Below are 20,081 nucleotides of genomic sequence, written 5' to 3'. Positions count from 1 at the left end.
CTTCCCTTCCCCCCCCCCCCCCCCCCCCGCTTTTTCCTATGAGAAGTCTAATCCTTTGCTTGGACCACTCACATTCACAAGTCTTTTTCCTGCTTCTTCTGGGAAGTATCAGGAGGCAGGGATACCATAGTGGCCCCACAGTGAGGCTCATCACTGGGAGGGCACACTGGGAGGAAGACAGCAGAGGACACACCTGGCCTGACATTCTAGTGGAAATTGAGCTATATTTTGAAGTGTTATTTGGCTAGTTTATTTCTTTTTGTGACATGATCGATCTCCAAGGTGATTGAACACAGTTCCGTAATGCTCCCAGCTTACTGGCCTGCAGCTATTTGTCTTTGGGTATAGTTAGAAGACTCAGGAAACTTCACCCCTGCCAGGCTGCTTCTCCTTTCCATCTTCATCCCTACCTCTGTGTCCTTGCCCTGTGCTATCGGGCCTAACAACTGCCCCCTGCCCCTTGTCCTTGAACATTCAAGTGTGGAGCCATGCCTCTTCTGTGCTCCTGTACCCCTCCTCCGTGTCCCCAACAGTCTTGTTCTAGGTGATTTCAGTTTCTGGCACAAAACAAGTATTAAAAATAAAAATATCTAGTGGAAAATGAGAACTCTTCATAAGAAAATATGTCAAATGGCACACCCATACCATTACGTATGGTACTCCCATACGTAAGATTTATTCTAAGAATGATTCTGTATCTGAAGCATTATATTTATCAGTGAGAAATGGAGTAGATTATCATCTGTATGACAAAATAAAGAGAAACCTAGTATGTGTGACTATAAAGACATTTTAAAGGGGTTAAGTTAATAGTTGTTAGAAAATATTTTAAGAATATGCTGTGGTTTTTATGGGTATAAAATCATTGCAAAATAGTTGAGCTGCATAAAAAAGTTAAAGGTGACTTCACTTAGTGGTAACCTACTGGCTGAAGTCTTTCCAAAAATCAGAATGTTATTTTTTTCCTTCTGCTTGATAAAATTTAGAGAATAGGATTATATGACTGTTAAAACTTATTCAAATTTATTTATGGAATATACAATTGGTCACCTATAAGCTAACTATTTATATTTCAAAAATTATTATAACAGGCATGGTGGTGCACACCTGTAATCCCATCATCTTGGGAGGCTGAGGTTGGAGGATTGCAAGTTCAAAGCCAGCCTCAGCAATTTAGCAAGATGCTAAACAACTTAGTGAGACCCTGTTTCAAAAATAAAATATAAAAGAGCTAGGTATGTGGCTCAGTTGTTAAGCATCCCTGGGTTCAACCCCTGATACCAAAAGAAAGAAATGTTATAATCCATGGCTGTTGGTGCTCCTGTCATCCTGTCAACTCTGGAAGTTGAGGCAGGAGGATCTCAATTTCCAGGCCAGCCTCTACAATTCAGCAAAACCTTGTCTCAAAATAATTAAAAGGGTTGAGGTTTTAGCTCAGTGGTAAAGCACCCCTGGGTTTAATCCTAAGGACTACACCCACACTAAAATTAATAGGAATGAGGTATTCAAGAGATTGCTAACTTTGTCTCATAAAGGCTCATTCTACAAGATAGAAAAGAGTTTTCCTTGGTTTTTAGTGTTGCCTGAATTTGCTTGCACGAACAGTGCCCTCTAGTGGTCATATTGATCTGCAGTGGAGCAGCCTTGACCATTTTTGTCCAAATTCTTTATTAATAGATCAACCCAAGGAAATGTTTATAAAATACTAAAATTATTATTATAACTTGATAGTGTGTTTGAGATGTATATTAAAAAGCCTTTTTATAATAATATTGGCATTAATTTTCTGTAGAATGTATGAACCTAAGAATCAGATTTGATTATTGAAAGATCACATTTATTTCTTTAGAATCAGAATAAATTGGACTCTGAACTTTAATTAGAGAAGAGAGAAATGTAATCTCAGTTCTTATGTTAGCTTTATTTCCTTAGTAGAATACTGTTCTAGGTGTTGTTTCCTGAATTCATGGACTGTTGAAATTTGAGACTCTTCTTGTTACAGACAAGGACTGGAGATATTTACCATGGCAAAATGTCCTGGGGCTTCAAACTGGGGCTCCTGTGGGTCATACGCAACCACTTCCTCCCATGGGATTGCCACAGTGGGGCACAGACACCAATGCTTTTGAGAATACAGCCTATGACCCTCCCCGGCCCAGTTCTTACAGGCAATCCACCAGAGGTCTGGATTCTCTTTTCAATGAACGTAGGTTTAATAATAGACAGGGAAAACCACTGAAGATGCTATTTTTGACCTACAGACATCTTGAAGGCAAGGATAGTCTAAGATCATGTCAGTCCATTTAGATGTAGGGGAATTTAGGAATAGAAAGTAATAACACAACTAATATAGATTAGCATATCAATGTTTTTTTTCCTGTATTTCCAATGATTTATAGAATGTGGCCTTAATGTGCCTCAAATATAAGTGTATATTTTGAATGTTCTGGATTCAAATTGTGCCTTAATCATAATGATTCTTTATCATCTACTTGCTTGTGATTTTGTAAACTGAAGTATGATGGAGTGGTGGGCAAATGGAGTTCTCCTCAGAGCTTGACAATGGGGGACAGAAGAATTTTAGGATGGCTGTATCTTATTTTCATATATTCAATGCAGTTTTTATTTTTTGCATTTTACATTTTTCTCATTTGATTTTTTTTCCATGTAAAGGGTTGAAGGATGCTTGCCTTACTGCCCTAAAAATATGATCCTTGATGAGGTCACGCTCAAATGTGTTTATCCAGGAGACTGTAAGTGTGAACCTTGCTTAATTTACTCTGACAAGTGAAAAGCATGAATATTTTTTTCCTCTATGAAGCAGATGGTTGTAATCAGAAGTTTTAGACAATAAACTCTCATAAGACTTTAAATATACTTTCCATGGGTTCTGTGATGGTGTTATTCCTAATTACTTTCTAAATCATGTACATCTTACCTCTCACATCCCTCCTGTTTTTTCCTCCAAAACATTTTCTTTGAAGGAAAGAGCCCTGTGTGAATTATGTGGGTCTTACTGTACACAAATATAAATTAAAGAAGAGCATTTTTGTTTCTTTGTAGGCATTCCTGTGATTCCCACAGAGCCAGCCTTAGTGCCACCAGGTGAGCTCTTTCTATCCATGTTTTCAGGTATCATTACAAGGTTAGACAGTAAAATGAGCATTCCATAATATAAGTCTTGGCACACTTACCAGAGCTGCAGGCATTAGGATAATCCCATTGACTAGAAAACCCAGAAGGTACTTTTGCTTCATTAAGGAATTGTTCTTGGGCTCAGCATGTCACATTTTCTACAACTGGGGTCTGCATACTCTTTTAGTTAGAATACTACTAAGATTCTACTAGAACTTTCCTCATGTTGCCCAGAATTTAGGTTTTACTAAATCCTACTTAAGGTTGCATAGTGATTGAATTGGCTCCAAGGAGATGCAAATGTAATCCAGCTTTCCTTTGGAGCCTCTACTGCTTTTTTTGTCTTCTGTCCCAGGCTCTAGTACCCTTCCCTCCCTCTTTCACTATGAAACTTGCTTCAGGAAAGAATTTAATAAAATCTAGTGACACTGAGGCTTGCCAAACTAATCATATTATTTTTCCTGGAATTATTATCTAGAAAAGTTCAAATTCAGATATTTATATTGGACACATTTTAATTGAGCATCAACTGTGCCAGCATCTGTCCTGGCACTGAGGGCATGGCAGATAAATCACAACCCTACCCTGAATAGCTACTAGTCCACAGTGTATTAAAGTATAGTCAACCTTCTGTATCTGTGGGTTCCACATTTGTAGATTCAACTAAGTGCAGATCAAAAATATTTGGTAACAAAGATTGCATCCGTGCTGGTATGCTGAATGCATACAGATTATTTTCTTTGTCATCATTCCCTAAGCAATACAATATAACTTGTGTGTGTGTGTGTGTGTGTGCAGCATTTATGTTGTATTAAGTATTAGAATTCATCTAGAGATGATGTGTATGGGGAGGATGTGTATAGGGTATATGAAAATACTATGTTTTTTTATATGAAGAACTTAATTGCTGTAGATTTTGGTATGTGTGGGAAGTCTGTAATCAATCCCCATGGACACTTTGGCATGATTGTAGTACAATCAGGTACATAGGAACAGCACATGGGAGAGGCATTGTATTTATTTTGGAGCTGTAGTCTCAGAAGGGTAACAGAAGGTAGGGACTGTGTAGGAAGAAATATGTTCTAACAAGATGGTAACAGTAACTGTAAAAGCTGGATGATAGAGAATATTTCACATGAAGAGACATCCAGCTGGTCAGTATGTCTTGAATCTGCAGCATGTGAGGAAAAGTTCCAAGAAATAGAATAAAAGAGATTATTAGGGGGCTAGGTAAAAGGTTCATGGCAAAAAACTTGGAATTTTTTCCCCTGAAGGCAATGGTGAATTACTGAAGGACTTTAGGAGTCTTTTGACATTTTCCAAATTGTGGACTCACTATAAGCATTACTAGTACAGTTATTCTTATTAGCTAACATTCATTGAAATCTTACGTGCCAGGCATTGAATTAAATACTTGGCATACATTTAAACCTTATAAGAGCCACAAGAGAATGGGGTTATCACCCTTGTAGAGGTTAACAATTACTCTATTTTTGAAAAAGCATGTTTAGGTCGGGGCCAGAGATAATTTTCCAACATCGTTCAATCTATGGAGGGAATAAGTTTATTAAATAAGACTGAATATTCTAACATCCAGGGCATAGATTATTGATTCTTCTAAGTGCTGCTGTCTACTTTGACCTGATAACCTGATACCCCCCCCCACCAATCAATATTTAACATGTATTGCAAATGTGTAAAACTATTTAATTGTAACTATACTTCATGACCCTCAGGGATAAGAAAAGTAAAGCTGTTTCTATTTGTAGATGACATAGATAGATAGGTAGGTGGATGGATAGATAGAGATATTATCCTAAGGAATCTGCCAAAACCTATTAAAAATAATAAATGAGTTCACCAAAGTTGCAGAATACAAGACCAGCATAAAAAATCAACTGTATTTCTATACACTAGCAATGAACAATATGAAAAGAAAATAATTCTATTTACAGGAGCATTGAAAAAGAATAGCATACTTAGGAATATATTTAGCAAAAGAGTTGAAATACAGACTTAAATCTGCAATGAAAATTACAAAACATTACTGAAGGAATTGAGCAGTTAAAGTAAATGGATTTGAAGATTTAATATTGAGATACTAATACTCTCAAATTTATTTTATAGGAACATATAATCCCTGTCATAACCCTAGCTAGTACTTTGCAGAACTTGACAAACTGACCCTAAAGCCATATAAAATTACAAGGAGCATAGTATAGCCAAAACAATCTTGAAAAAGAAGCAAAAGTAGGAAAACTCACACTTTTCAATTTCAAAACTTACTGAAAGCTGTAATTGTCAAGACATCTTGACTATTATTGTATATCCAGACAATTCTCATAATCCTTTGATTATTTTAGATAACAATGCACTCCTTCACATTTAGACTGCTGAACCTCTTAGTCACTAGAATTTTCCATGAATTTGTGCTTTTATTGTATTAGAACTTTGTATTATCTTTCTTTGCCTGAAAGTTTGTGGTAATGGAAATAAACATATTTAAGTCTATTAAATATCATGCTCTGTACACAATACAACATCTAATACATGTATCATGAACTTTGCTCCTAAGACCAAGGAATTTTTATTGTACTTTATCTATTCTTCAATTTGGGAACTACAAAATAATAACAAAAATGGGAGTTATCTGTGGAAATTATTTAACCAAAAGTGTAAAAGTTATCTATTATGTCATTGTGGTAGGCTGAGTAATGGCCCTTCAAAAATGTCCAGGTTTTAGTCCCTAGAATTTGTGAATATGTGACCACACATGGCAAAGGGCTTTGTTGATGTAAAGATGTTTTATGACTGGATCTGAAAATGGGGGAAATTAACCTAAATTATCCACATAGGACACACGTTGGAATCAGAGAAGATGGCAACAGAATCAGAGAAGAGAGTATTGGAGATATTAAGTTAGTGTTATAAAAGGTGAAGAAAGGGAGCACAAGCCAAGGAATTCAGGCAGCCCATGGAAATTGAAGGCAAGGAAACACATACTTTAAAGCTTCCAGAAAGAATACAGCCTTGCTGATTCCTCAGTTTTAGCACTCCTGATCTCCAGATCTGCTAAATAATAAGTTGGCTTTTAAATAATGTTTTAAGCAGCACCAACAATTTGCTACAGCAGCAACAGGAAACAAATTCCATGTTTTAAAATACTATCAATGATGGACATTGCAACCACAGTGTGGGAAAATTTCTTCTATTATTCTTGTCTCTTCTGTAGTCCTTCAGACTGAATGTTTTAGAGATTTCTCAAGTTCTGCTAAAAGCATTGTAGTGCCTTACAAATGTATCTGCCAATTGTGTCTTCCCTTTTCTTGGCCACTCCTTCACCACACCCACCGATGTTGTCCAAAGCATCACTATTCTGTTTGCAAGGAACACACCAAGGTTTCACCAGTGGAAAGGGACCAGCTTCTCTAGTTATTTTGATAATGCAATAAGATTTGTAACTCCTGAGCCTGGAGACACCACTGGTATTTTTACCTGTTCGAACAATTGTGTTAACACCCTAAAACAGTGAAGGTGTTTATAGACTGGGCATTAAAATGTCATCTTTGATATAAGGAGAGCAACAAAGAACAGAGCAGGGAGGAAGAGCAGGAGAAGAAGATCACCATTAAACAGGGACGAGGGGGGGAGGGAAAGGGAGAGAGAAGGGAAATTGCATGGTAAAGGAAGGAGACCCACATTGTTATACAAAATTACATATAAGAGGAAGTGAGGGGAAAGGGGAAAAAAAACAAGAGAGAGAAATGAATTACAGTAGATGGGGTAGAGAGAGAAGATGGGAGGGAAGGGGAGGGGATGGGAGGGGGGATAGTAGAGGATAGGAAAGGCAGCAGAATACAACATACACTAGTATGGCAGTATGTAAAAAAGTGGATGTGTAACCGATGTGAATCTGCAATATGTATACGGGGTAAAAATGGGAGTTCATAATCCGCTTGAATCAAATGTATGAAATATGGTATGTCAAGAGCTTTGTAATGTTTTGAACAACTAATAATAAAAAAAATACAAAAAAAAAAAAAAAAAAAGCCAGGGCTCTGGAATCAGAATTCCTGGTTAGAACTCTGCTCCTGTCACTTTTCAAACTGACTTCCCAACAGCTTAGTTTCCTTATCTGTAAAATGACGATAGCATTTTTATCTTCTTCACAAATGAAATAATCTATATAAAATTCCTTAGCACATTTTCTGTCACATGTATTCCACGCATGATGAATACCATTCCACTAATGAATTTCATCTTCATTTTTAGCAGGTCCAGAAATGATTACCCCCTCAGACATTACTGTATTTGACACACTGATGCCTACAACAGGTTTGGAATGTGAGGTATGACTTTTTATTTCCTAATAGCATTGGCTCTTGTTTCACTCTTCAAATAGCATTAAACTTCTTTGGGTTTATCATTGCTAAAAGATAATGATAATAATATGAATTACATTTTAACAACTATGTTTTCTTAACTGACAGATAATTCTTATTGATTATGTTATAGTCACAGTAGTAAAAGCAAAATTTAAGTAAGAACCTAAATGTGATTTCCTAATAAAGAGTCATCTAGTGTGGCCTTCTCCATCCAACAGGCATTCATAAAATATTTATTGAGCAGCTACTATATGCCAGACATTATGCAAGATGATAACAATATATCGGCAACCAATAAAGATAAAAAGTCATTGGCCCCTAGAGCTAATAGTTTTCTCAGCTGATACTTGAGCAAATATCTTCTTCAAATATGACACTCATTTTGATAAACTAGCTATTTATTTAGTCAATATTTATTTAGCACCATTTCTGGCCAAGAACTGGTTAGCTACTATTGGTAAAGTATAAAAGCAGGCCAAACTTCCTGCCTTTATGGAGTTTGCATTATATTGGAGTTTCTGAGATTGCCAATAAGCACAATATGTCACATTAAAATGTTAGAAAAAGCACTGTTCAGGAGAGTAATGAAACTATTTTCAATAAACTTGTTAGAAAATCTCTACTGATTAGATAACTTTAGAGCAAAAGATCTAAAGAAGTTGAGAGACTGAACAATGCAGAGGACCAGGAACACAATGTTCCAAACAGGGGCCTGGCAAGTGAGAATACCCCGAGACAAGAATGTATCTAACATTTAAAGAATAAGAAAATAAAGCTGGGCTTGCTGGGGCATGCCTATAATCCCAGGGGCTTGGGAGGCTGAGACAGGAGGATCATAAGTTCAAAGCCAGCCTCAGCAAAAGCAAGGCACTATGCAGCTCAGTGAGATCCTGTCTCTAAATAAAATACAAAATAGGGCTGGGGATGTGGCTCAGTGTTTAAGTGCCCTTGAGTTCAATCCCTGATACCCACCCCCCAAAAAAGATAATAATTATTATCATATTTTCAAATAGAATATGATTTATGAACTTTGAAAGCTTTAACTCATATTTATCTGTAAGTTTTAAACTATATATTAAAATTAACTTGTAATTATACTAACCACGGGCTATTAATGTCACATATGAATTTTTAATGAGATATTTGGGTAGGATTAAGTTGTGATTTTTTTTAAACCAACATGAACAGAAGTTATATTCATATACTAGCTCTACATAACATAATAGGAAAGACTGCCTGCCATCATACAAATTTGCTTACCAAGTGCTAACCTCAGAATGTATGAAAGGACTTTATTTTGTCTGAGTGTATGGGTAATCCTGACGCTAAATCAATATTAAAATAAAACTTAAATTAAGTATATATTGAATATTATAGAGAGGACACATCAACAAAAACTTATAGTGAAATTTTTAATTTTTTCTTTCAGAGTTTTTGTATTTAGGAAGTATACACTATAGGCAATGGGATTGTGAAACTAATACATCAACTGAGAATATTAGTTGAAAATAGGGAAAAACTTACTACTTTTTCTCTTCTATTAACAGCCCCAGCAATTTGATCCTGTATATAACTGTAGCCAATATATATGCCTTAATATGGAATGGACATTATACAACTGGTCTCTTAATTGCCCAAAGGAAGTAGAAATGCCGGACTGTGGTTTCCGGGGAAGACCTGTTCAAGTGAACACTGATATCTGCTGTCCTGAGTGGGAATGTCCTTGTAAGTTTGCATTTCTTATGTGCTGGCTAAAGTTTTAAAAAGGGGAGATTGCTGTTTTTTGGAACTGATCATGTCATTATACCATTATTGTTTTTGAGCTTTCTTCATTTGATTGAAAAATTTTTGTTTACAGTATGTGACATTTTGTGTTGCTTCTTATCAAATGTAAGGCTAAGTTAAGAGATTTTTTTTAAAGCAGCTATTACTAAAAACAAATAGTTCATAGACTAATTCCACTTTACATCACTTTATCTTAGGTCGATGTTCCATGTTGTCGGAACTGAGCATTATTACATTTGATGGAAACAATGCTGCACTATATAGTATGGCTTCTTATATCTTAGTAAGAATTCCTGGGGAGATCATAGTTGTTCATATTGAAAAGTGTTCCTTGAATCAGGTAGGTCCTAATCCATTTTTGTGGTCATTTCCTTATAAATATATAGTTGAGATATATTGTAACATTTGAGATTTTAAGAATAAAAAGGTGCTTGAAACCTTATATTGATCTTCTGATATTTAAATAAAAGTGTTTTATGTAAACATATCTAAAGGCATATCATATTACTCTAAATGATGTTTTTAAAAGTCAAGTAATGAATTTCTTTTAAAAGTGTTTTTTGGCCAGAATGGATAGTGGGAAATGACTGCTAATAGGTATAGGCTTCTTTTGGGGATGATTAATGTATCTTCAAATGGTTTGTGGTTGCACCATTTTATGAGTATATTATAAACCACTGAATTATATACTTTAGATGGATTAGTTGTATGTTATCTGAATACTATGAAATAAAGCAGTTAAAAATTTTAAAAATTATGTTCTGTACTTCTTTTCAGAATGGAAACTCATTTAAAAAGCTAGTGAGTATTTGCAAATTATTTAACAAATTCATTCTGTTTATGATTTAAATTATGTTCAACTTCATCTAATTTTTATTTTTTCAAAATAAGGCTTCCTCTGGAAGAATCTCTGGACTTTGTTTTAAGAAATTAAATGTGACAACATCAGTAAATAAAATTCTTGTCAATAGGGTAGCAAGAAAGGTAAGAATACAATTGAAAATTTTCTTTACATGACATGGAAATAAGAAATTATATGAAAACATTTGGAAAAAGAGGAAAATTAAACGTATCAGTGCAGTTTCATTGCTCTTATGGATAATCATTCTTTTCATGGGAAGCCTAAAAATGTGTTTCTTAATATTATATTTCTACCTCCATTTATGTGCCAACTGTTGCATGTATCTCTTTCCTGTGAGGTTAACTTAAGGGCCTTGTTAAACATTCTAATGCCCCTCAGATAATACTAATAACCAAGCTTCTTCATAACAGAGTTAATATTTGTGTTTCAAATAAGACAAGGTGTAAATGATGGGAAGAGGAGGGATCATAATGTTGAAAAGAGCAGTGGCCCTGGGGAGCAGAATGAAAACCACTTAGAGAATAAGAGGTGGGAGGTCTGGTTGTGAAGTGTTCACATCACTAAATTTTTGATGAATAATTGATTGCTAAAATGAGAAAAAAGAAAGAATATTTACCTTTATTGTAGTAAATGAAACAAGAACAATGTGTTATGAATAAGCTTGAAAGGAGCCACTTGCTTCTGAATGAAAGACCCTTATCATAAGAACTGTATGTTTAGTATGTAAGAGTGAGTTATGAGCTGTGTTCTTAACTCAGATCTAAATTGTCCTCTGTAAAGTGTAAGAAAAAGATGTATAAAGATTTTACTTAAATTGGCTGAGATATTATAGGCTTTCTGAAAATAATTCCATTAGTTAGCACAGGTGCATAGGTCCATATAAAAATATTTTTTCTCTTTAATTTGATCTGAAATCAATGATATTTCATCTAGTTACCAATTTCCTGAAAGGTATTGTCACTACTGTGTCTTTCTTTTCCTAAGTTACTTGTGTATACAAAGGCAATTGTCATTCAACAAAGGGAAGAAAAAATAGCCTTCCTTATCTCTCTCTCTTTTTAAAACTTATTCAGATATCCCTTTTAAACATTTAAAAATTAGTCCATATTAAGTCAGAATAAATGGAACAATCTGTATTGTCCTGAATTTTATTAGTGTGTATTTAAATAAATACCTTCCTAACAGATGTATTTATATTATTCTAGGTAGAAGTGGATTCTATTGTTGTGCCTTTGCCCTTTTCAAATCAAGAACTGTTCATAGAGGATTCTGGTAGTATGTACATGATTACTACCCCAGCTGGATTAATCATAAAGTGGGCTCATCTTACAGGAATCATAGACATTCACTTTAGCTTCCGGTTTAACTTGTCATCCTATACAGAAGGACTTTGTGGTGAGCACTGATCTTAAGATCTTTTATTTCTTCTAATATTTCTTTTCCTGCCCACAGTACATTGTTTTGAACCCTGTTGGCCCACTTTTCAGACTTGAGTTGTGATACTCACTTTCATTTCCCCATGTGAATACTGAAGAAAGCAATGGTTTTCAATAAAGGGCTAAGAAGCAAGAAATAACAGTTCAGCTTAGGTATTTCATGGACTGAATAGTTTACTACTATTATTACTATAATACTTTATGTTTCTACTAACTCTTCTTTATTGAGAATTAATAAAGTATCAGGCATATTTTAACTCACTTTATTCTAACAACCCCTAATAAGATAGTACTAGTGTTGTCCTAATTGGTAATTGATAAAAATAAGGCATAGAAAGGTCACAGGCTTAAAATTTTTGTTTCTTCCTTTTTGTAAAGGTTAATCTCAGGGAAAATGTTTGTCATATTGAAAGAATACGATGTTCTGAATACATGTCTCAGCTTGATTATGAGGTATACAACTTATATGTACCTTTACACTTAAGCTTAATATTGTAACATGTTACATAGATATTAAAAAGCTATAAGTTAAAGGAAACAAACCAAATATATCTGTGGGCATATAACAAATTTTAAAAGTACTGGCTCTTGTGTCTCCTGGAAAGGTGAACAGAAATTATATTCAACTTTCTGTACCTATTAAGAAATCAGTTTCCTCATCTTTCTAGTTGGTGCAGTAATATCATTTCAAGATCATGTACAGAAATCAAAATATCAACTTGTATACATAAATTGGCACAATTATTACATATAAATTTTAAGTTTTAATATTTCTCATTGATAGGATTATATGTGAAAAATTAATGTAGAATGCTTAAAGTGTTACTTACATTACAGACAATAAATGGTAATTTGTAAAATATACATCAATTTTAACTTCATTAAACATTCAGTAAAAGTTTCTCCATTACCTTCTGAGTGTTTGATATTATTTTTGATGCTAAAAACTCAAAAATGAATATGACTAAGCAAGTTCTTGCCCTAAGAAAATTAAATGAAATGTTTCTTTTTTAAAACACAAATATCTAGTAGAAAGTTTTGTTAAACTGATTTGCATATTTCCTTAAAAAAGAAAATGTTTCTTGTGATGGACTTCAACAGTGACTTAAATTTATCATGTGGAAATAGTTAAGTATATGTAGTTCAATAGTTATATTAACAACTCAGGCTTTGGGAATGGATTTTTTGCTATGATTTAGCACTTCTGAATGATATGATTTTTGTTTGATTTTTATAGTTTTTTCCTCCTCTGCTCTGAGATCTTGCTTTTAAGGAGACAGATACTCTGCTAGCTGAATTGTTAACTAAGCAATGTAGAAAATCAGTCTCCTAGGATCACCGTTTTGCTACCAAGGATCATGGCCTAAACTCCATGACTTTCAGAGTATGAGAAAGGTAGATAGTTAAAGGGTCATCTGAGTGGTGTCAGAACCACCAGGTTGGGTGCCAACTGAAAAAGTTGAGGTAAACAAGAGTGTTATCCAGACTGAACATGGACACCATAATGGAAAAAGCTTTATTGACATCTAAGTCTATATAACACTGAAGTCAGCTGGGGTGATGGATGGAGTTGCAGTGAAACACATTTGTATTAGAAATTACCTCTCTCTTCAAAAGTCTCACCTTAAATTCTTAGCAGTTACTTTGCATGAAGTTGAGTTTTTTTCCCTTTTAATTGCCTTCAGAACCCTATATATTTATAGGGGTGAGATATCTGCAGCAGCAGCAGCCTTTTTCATCCTGATGCACCTTCTTGGTGATTAAGATTTGATGTTTGAATAAAATGTTTACTTCATATATTATAACTTACAGTCTTGGAAATTACGAAAAGTATGTGTTAACGTAGGATGGGACTTTAGGAAAGGTATGATAAGGGATCTGGTTCCCATCTCTGTACTTTCCTTGGCTCTGTACTCCACTGGATAAAGAATTAGCTTATTCTCAATCTGGCCTTCTTCAAGCAGATCAAAGCATCATAGTCATCAATATGTCATGTCACTCCAATGAAGGGAGATGGTCTGTGTCCTGGGATTCCCAGTTCAAGCCTTGAGTTTGACAATGGTTTTCCTGATGATGAATAAATCTGTGTGGTTACGTGACTGCTATAAGTTGGCTGTTTTACCTGTACAATTGCTAATATAAGGGAGTAAGGATTGACTTTATGTCAATCAGGGTCCTTACGTGGAGTGGTGTCATACACTGGACAATGGGAGCGGGGCAGTGGATAATTCCTGAAAGGGAAAGCTTAATATTTCCAGGCAGAGTTATCCTGGGTGAATGTGAGCCTGGAATTCAGTCACTAAGTGTACACTATTTTAGGTGATATCTTGCCAGGTGTAAAAATTTGCTCTGAACTAATGAGATGGTGGTAATAATGGAAATGTGTAGGAGGAGGATCCATCTTCTCTTTCTTATCTTTCTATGATCTCTTCATATATCTTTACTTATAGCCCCATGACTTTTTTCTTATTGGGTTAAGGCAGTTCTATGCTATTTTATAAAGGAGTTAGATATATAATTTTAAAAACCCTGTCAGTGCTAAAGCCAAAGACACATAAATTTGGAACTTTGATAAAAGAATTCATTTAAAATAAATTATTAAGCTGATTTAATTGTGCTAATTATATTTGGTTTAAGTGAAAAAATTTTTTCCCTCTAAATGTCACATTTCTTTCAAGGAATTTGCAATGAAGATCCAGATGATGATCTGAAGATGCAAAATGGCACAATTATTGTGAATATGGAAGACATAGAGTTATTTATTGAGAGCTGGGAAATTGAGAAATCTTTTGCAGTAACAACAAGAAGACCTGTTAGGAATTGTACTGAGCGTGATTGCAGTCACTGCATTGAGTTATTAAATAGAAGAGTTTTCATTCCATGCCATGATAAAGTAAGCCAAAGCACCTATAAATAAGAACTGTCATGTTAGACATATTGAAAGTAAAAGCCAATAAATTCCTGGTTTTGCTATGATATTTTCCTACTGAGAATAGTTTATCTCCAAACCTTCTGCCAGTATGTTTTAGAATTCAGAATCACTTACTTTTTATAGATTTACAGATACAGGAAGGATAATTATCTTTTTTTTCCCATCCCATGTTTTGTTAGAACTATATTTATAGCTTAAAAAAATGAAGTTCTTTCCTATGAATAAATGCCTCTAGGAGAAAAATATCAATGGAATTTGATTACCCAGTATAGGAACTAAGACATTGAAACTTTAATCATTTCCTTACGATTCTGGCCTCTTGTAAGAACTTACAAGAACTTAATTGATCATTATTACTTGCTAGACTTCTGACTTGAATAATTAATACGTATTTTAAATAATCTATGTCATTAAAAAAGATTCATTGTTAGAGACAAAGGACAGACAAAATTTCACAAAGTGTTTAACTAAAAATTAATGAGCATTTAGCACATAGTAGGCACCATGTTATTGTGATACAGGAATAAAAATTTCCCCTGATGTCAAGGAATCTACAAGAAAGGCAATCTGTGAACAAGCGTATTACGGTTGCAATATGAAGATCCATAAGAAACCAGATTGGAAAAGACTTCATGCAGGTTTAAACCTTTGAACTGTTCAGAAGGATGGGTTTTCCAGGAAAGAAGGGAGAAGAAGGAAGATCTAGACAGAAGAAAATAGTATATGCAAAAAAAAATATTTGGAGTAAAATCCCATGCAAGGAAAAAAATGAAGCAGTTTTGTGCCACATATATGGAGGAAGAATCTAGGGAGGAGAGTGATGAAATTGAGTCAGGAAGGAGCTCACTATGTGCTAGATGGGGAGATGTAGATTCTATAGTTAGCCTGCACTATGAGTTCCCTGAAGGAAAAGGTAAGGGTTTGAAGTCATGGAATAAAAAGGCATATATTTTTGGAGGTTCTCTTTACTTAGAGATTTGAGTGAAAGTAAGTTTTAAGTGTTTAAATTTTTTTAAATGCATGCACATAAAATTTTGAAAAGCAATACATTTAATGCATGTTGTTGTCACTTTAATTTATTCTTTAAAGCACCATGAATTCTAAAAATTGCATCAATAACTGAGAACTTAGAAGGTTGACTGGAAAGTTTTCACCTTGACTCATCAAAGTGTGGAGAGGTAATACAGGGTGCCATTTAGTCTGCAATAGCTTCAACTTTTCTCTTAGGATCTTCCCAGTGAATTTGATGGCAAAAAAAAAAAAAAAGAAAAAGAAAACTGGAGTCCAGATATAGATGAGGAATTGGACATTTGCACAGATGGCTAATTATTTAATATCTCAAAATATAGTAACATAATAACTTGATCTGCTACGTAGATAAAAACCATTTTAATTGGGGACGGTAATGCTTATGTTTTTATAGTCAGGAGTAAAAAGATAAATTTTTCACATAGGAAAAAAAGACAGGGGTGTGAATTTAACCTGTTGTTTAAGAAGGTGAACTAAAAGGCATCTATCTATGACCTTATAACTGGGTCAAGACAAAATACCCCAGAAAACTGTATTAAACCTGTAACTCCAGGTTCTAGGTCATGGAGAAATTGGTGTTAGAAGATGTCTGTTTTGGCCACTGGGTCAAGCTATGGAGGACATACTCATAATAGCTGGTGACCATATTGGCTGAGGCCACTGCAATCAGACTGAACCATACTAGACATGCTATGACTGGCTTCCAGGGCAATACTCCCATAAGGATGATCAGGAACAGAGACGTGACCATATTCTTCTATAAACATGAAGTGAGGCAGGCATGAAGAGGCTACCCATCAGCTAAGCAGACTTCTCTTTTCTCCCTACAGGCAAGTATAGGCCTAGGCCTCTAGAGAAGCAATTAGACTGAGAAAAGGAAAACTCAGAATTTAGCATCTACATATAGATGCACATTTTGTGATTACTGAATGAATGAGGGGAGAGAAAAATTGGAATAAATTTTAAGTTATAAGCTAAATTATTGAGATATCACAGTCTCTAGATCAAAACAGAACATAGTCTGTAGAAAAAAGAATTGAATGAAAATAAAGCATAACAAATTATATAATATGAGATGAACATGGAATATTAATATAAAGAATTTAAAGAAGCATTTATAAACTGGTTTATTGGATGATGCTATATACTATTATAGAATGCTTTGATAGCTTCCAATTTTATCTATAGTAGCTCAATCTCCTATGTATTATATAGAAGAGATGATTGTAACCCAAATCATAATATTAGAAATAGATTTTTGCTAGACCTGAGTTACTCTCTTTCTTTTCCAGCCTTCTAAGAAAGATTTATATAGATTAGTATAGATAACAGTTATCTCATTTAAAATCTGTTGGGAAATATAAATTCAGGGGTGACATCTAGTATTGTGAATTCTTGAAAATCTGAGATCTAAGAGGAACTATAATGAATATCAACTTGCTATCATTTTATTTTCCAAATTGTCTTAGTCTAGCTTAGGGCCTTTAGAAAAATAAAACAGCATAACTTATCCCAAGGCAAAATGCATTTCTAGGTTTCACCAAAGGACTTTTGTGAAAAGATGTGGATCAATTATACCTATTTTTGGAACTATGAATGTGATGCTCTTTCTGCATATGTAGCTCTGTGCAACAAGTTTGACATCTGCATTCATTGGAGAACACCTGATTACTGCAGTAAGTAACCACTAAATCTATACAATATTTTCTAATCATTAAATAACATTCTTTTTTATTCATTTTTCTTTTACTTTTTATTTTTAATCAAATAGTAATTATAAGCATAAGATACACAAAAAGCAATATATCACAAACAAGTCAGATCACTCAACTTTACAAATAAAATTTACAAGTGTTCCTTTTTTTCCACATCCTCACCAACATTTATTATTATTTCTATTCTTGATGGTTAACATTTTTACTTGAGTGAGATGAAATCTCAATGTAATTTTGATTTGCATTTCCCTGATTGCTAAGGATGTTGAACATTTTTTCATATAATTGTTGACCATTTGCATTTCTTCTTTTAAGAAATGTCTCTTTAGTTCATTTGCCCATTTGATTGAAAATCACTTTGACTGCTATGAAAATAAGTATGGAGATTCTTCAGGAATAGGACCATCATTTGACCCAGTATTCCGCTCCTCACTATTTATCTAAAAGAATTGAAATCACCATACTATAAGAGAGATTTGCATTCCAATGTCTATAGCAATGTAATTCACAACAGCAAAGGTATGGAACCAGTGTAGGTGCCTGTCAACAATTGAATGGATAAAGAAAATATGGTATATTTTATATGGACTTTTACTCAGCCATAAAGAAAAGTGAAATTATGTCCTTTGTTGTATATATATAAATGGATAGAACTGGAGAACATTATGCTAAGTGAAATAGGCTAGATTCAGAAAGTCAAGGGTCAAACATTTTCTCTGGTATGAGAAAGCTAGAGAAAAAAAAGAACTAAAAGATGGGGATCTTCTATTTTCATGAGAAAATAGAAGGAGATCAATAGAGTAGTAAGGGATGGAAGGGGAAGGAGGAGACAAATGAAAGGGAAGGAACTGAGGAATGAAATTATCCTAATTGTATAATCTGCATATATAAATATATCACAATGAATCCTACCTTTATGTATAATTATAATATACCAATTTAAAAATATGCAATTAAATGGAAGGGAGGCTAATATAGTAAAAGAAGGGGAGGGAAGAAGAGAAGGAAAGGGAAGGAAGCAAATTATGGGGAATGAAATGGAGCAAATTATGTTATTTGCATATAAGAAAATATCTCAGTGAACCACACTATTATGTACAATTATATTGTACCAATAACAACATAAAAAAATAAAGTTGCATATAAGGCTTCTCTGTTCCCTTCTCTTATCCCTTTTATCTTCCTCCTTCCACAGATGAATCATTATTTGAGAGCAGCATTCCTGATTCATCTGGAATGTATGCCATCTCCACTTTCACTGGGTGCTGTCAAATTGTTCTCCACTGATATTGAACCAATTTATACTCCTACCATCTGAGTATTTCTTTTCTAACAGTATAACTTTTTAAAGATTATTTAAAATTAATAAGAATTTTCTAAAGCATCATTTAAAGACTGTTCAACAATAATTTTCTTTTAATAGTGAAAGATTAAGCCTAAATATGACCCACATTTTTTTATGACTTGGTTGAATTACATTATTTAAAGCTGATCTCCATGTTTATTCTGAGTAGATGACATATCTCATTTGACTGCACAGAGCATTAACTTTGTAATAGTTGACTACATGGAAACCAGACTCGGACTGCCTATGTTTATTTGATACAAATCAGATGAACTTTTAATATTAGCTGGATACCTGCAAGATGCTTGAAAATACTCATTGATGATCTTGCTCCTGATCTACAGTACACAGAAAATTAAAAAAAAATGGACATTGAAGAGACTAAAATGTGCAAAATTCCGTTTCAGAGACAAGTTGACATTTCTTTCTTTTATTAGAATTCAAATGGGTTATGTTTATCATTAACAAATTCCATCCTTTTTGTTCATAGCTTTGAGTTGCCCAGATGGGAAAGAATATCAACCCTGTGTGCAACCTTGTGAGGCAAGAACATGCCTGAACAAATGGTCCTATGGACACTCTTCATGTTCGAATTTAAGAGAAGACTGTGTGTGCAAAAATGGGACCGTTCTTCACAGGCCAGATAAAATTCAGTGTATTCCAGAGAGAGAATGTGGTAAGAAGCAAAATACAAAATAATTTCTTTGAGATTTAACACACAGATAAGAACATTTTTTAGATATTGGAAAGATGTGCTGAGAAAAATTAATCAAAGGTAACCTAAGTGTTGGAAAGGAAATAAGTTTGTAATGTGCTGTTAATATGGTTTCAGTTGAATTTAACAAAATTAGTAGATTTCATTATAATGTATTTTGATAGTTTTATATATATACATATTTATATGTATATATATGTAATAACTAGGAAAGAGCATGGAAAATTAAGAATTAAAAGTATAGATTGTGAGATGGACTTAAATTCCAGTTATTTTCTGTCTTTAGCTTTCATTTTACCTCTGAGCCTGAGGTTATGCCTCTGCAAAATGAGAGAAATGATAGTGCTTATTAACTTATCAGGTCAGCGTGGAGAGACATCAAACAAGAAAAAGAAGTTTGCATTTAATGGTGCTTTGAGAAAATAAGCACTTTAGAAATGGCAGATAGAATTATTATCTGGGGGAAATTTTAATTTTTCTGCTGTCATTTTCCAACAATTTAATTTTGACACATTGTCTAAATGGTGGTGGCAAATGAAAATGTGAAAAACTGAGGAAATCACTGCACAGTAGTTTGATAGTCATAGGGGTCTTCCTTATGGTCAGACAGGTAATTAGCTAGCAGTTAAAGGAAGGGTAAGTAGAAGCAAATGTATATAGTTTTAGAAACAAGCTTGAGATTGCCAATAAATAAAGGAAGGAAGACTTCAGAATACATAGGCACAGTTATGCTCATAACTTT

General features: G+C 34.0%; 1 protein-coding gene across 4 annotated transcripts in view; it reads left to right on the top strand.

The window, feature by feature from the left end:
• Nucleotides 1–20,081, top strand: part of Otogl (otogelin like) — a 124,998-nt gene that overhangs the window by 86,848 nt on the left and 18,069 nt on the right. For 2 of the 4 annotated variants that reach the window (XM_048804626.1, XM_015482661.2), the window contains 12 exons: nt 2,674–2,753; nt 3,064–3,132; nt 4,586–4,591; nt 7,417–7,484; nt 9,068–9,245; nt 9,503–9,645; nt 10,083–10,106; nt 10,197–10,289; nt 11,373–11,562; nt 14,282–14,496; nt 17,099–17,240; nt 19,115–19,300. In XM_048804626.1, the coding sequence (XP_048660583.1) occupies nt 2,674–2,753; nt 3,064–3,132; nt 4,586–4,591; nt 7,417–7,484; nt 9,068–9,245; nt 9,503–9,645; nt 10,083–10,106; nt 10,197–10,289; nt 11,373–11,562; nt 14,282–14,496; nt 17,099–17,240; nt 19,115–19,300 (1,394 nt within the window). The remainder of the gene's footprint in view (nt 1–2,673; nt 2,754–3,063; nt 3,133–4,585; nt 4,592–7,416; nt 7,485–9,067; nt 9,246–9,502; nt 9,646–10,082; nt 10,107–10,196; nt 10,290–11,372; nt 11,563–14,281; nt 14,497–17,098; nt 17,241–19,114; nt 19,301–20,081) is intronic. The other 2 variants (XM_048804619.1, XM_048804614.1) reach the window with 1 other exon arrangement.

This window comes from Marmota marmota, unplaced genomic scaffold (assembly GCF_001458135.2).
Source record: "Marmota marmota marmota unplaced genomic scaffold, marMar, whole genome shotgun sequence".
NCBI lineage: Eukaryota > Metazoa > Chordata > Mammalia > Rodentia > Sciuridae > Marmota > Marmota marmota.
The sequence above is the reverse complement of the archived record's forward strand: the minus strand, read 5'-3'. Positions and strand labels throughout refer to the sequence as shown.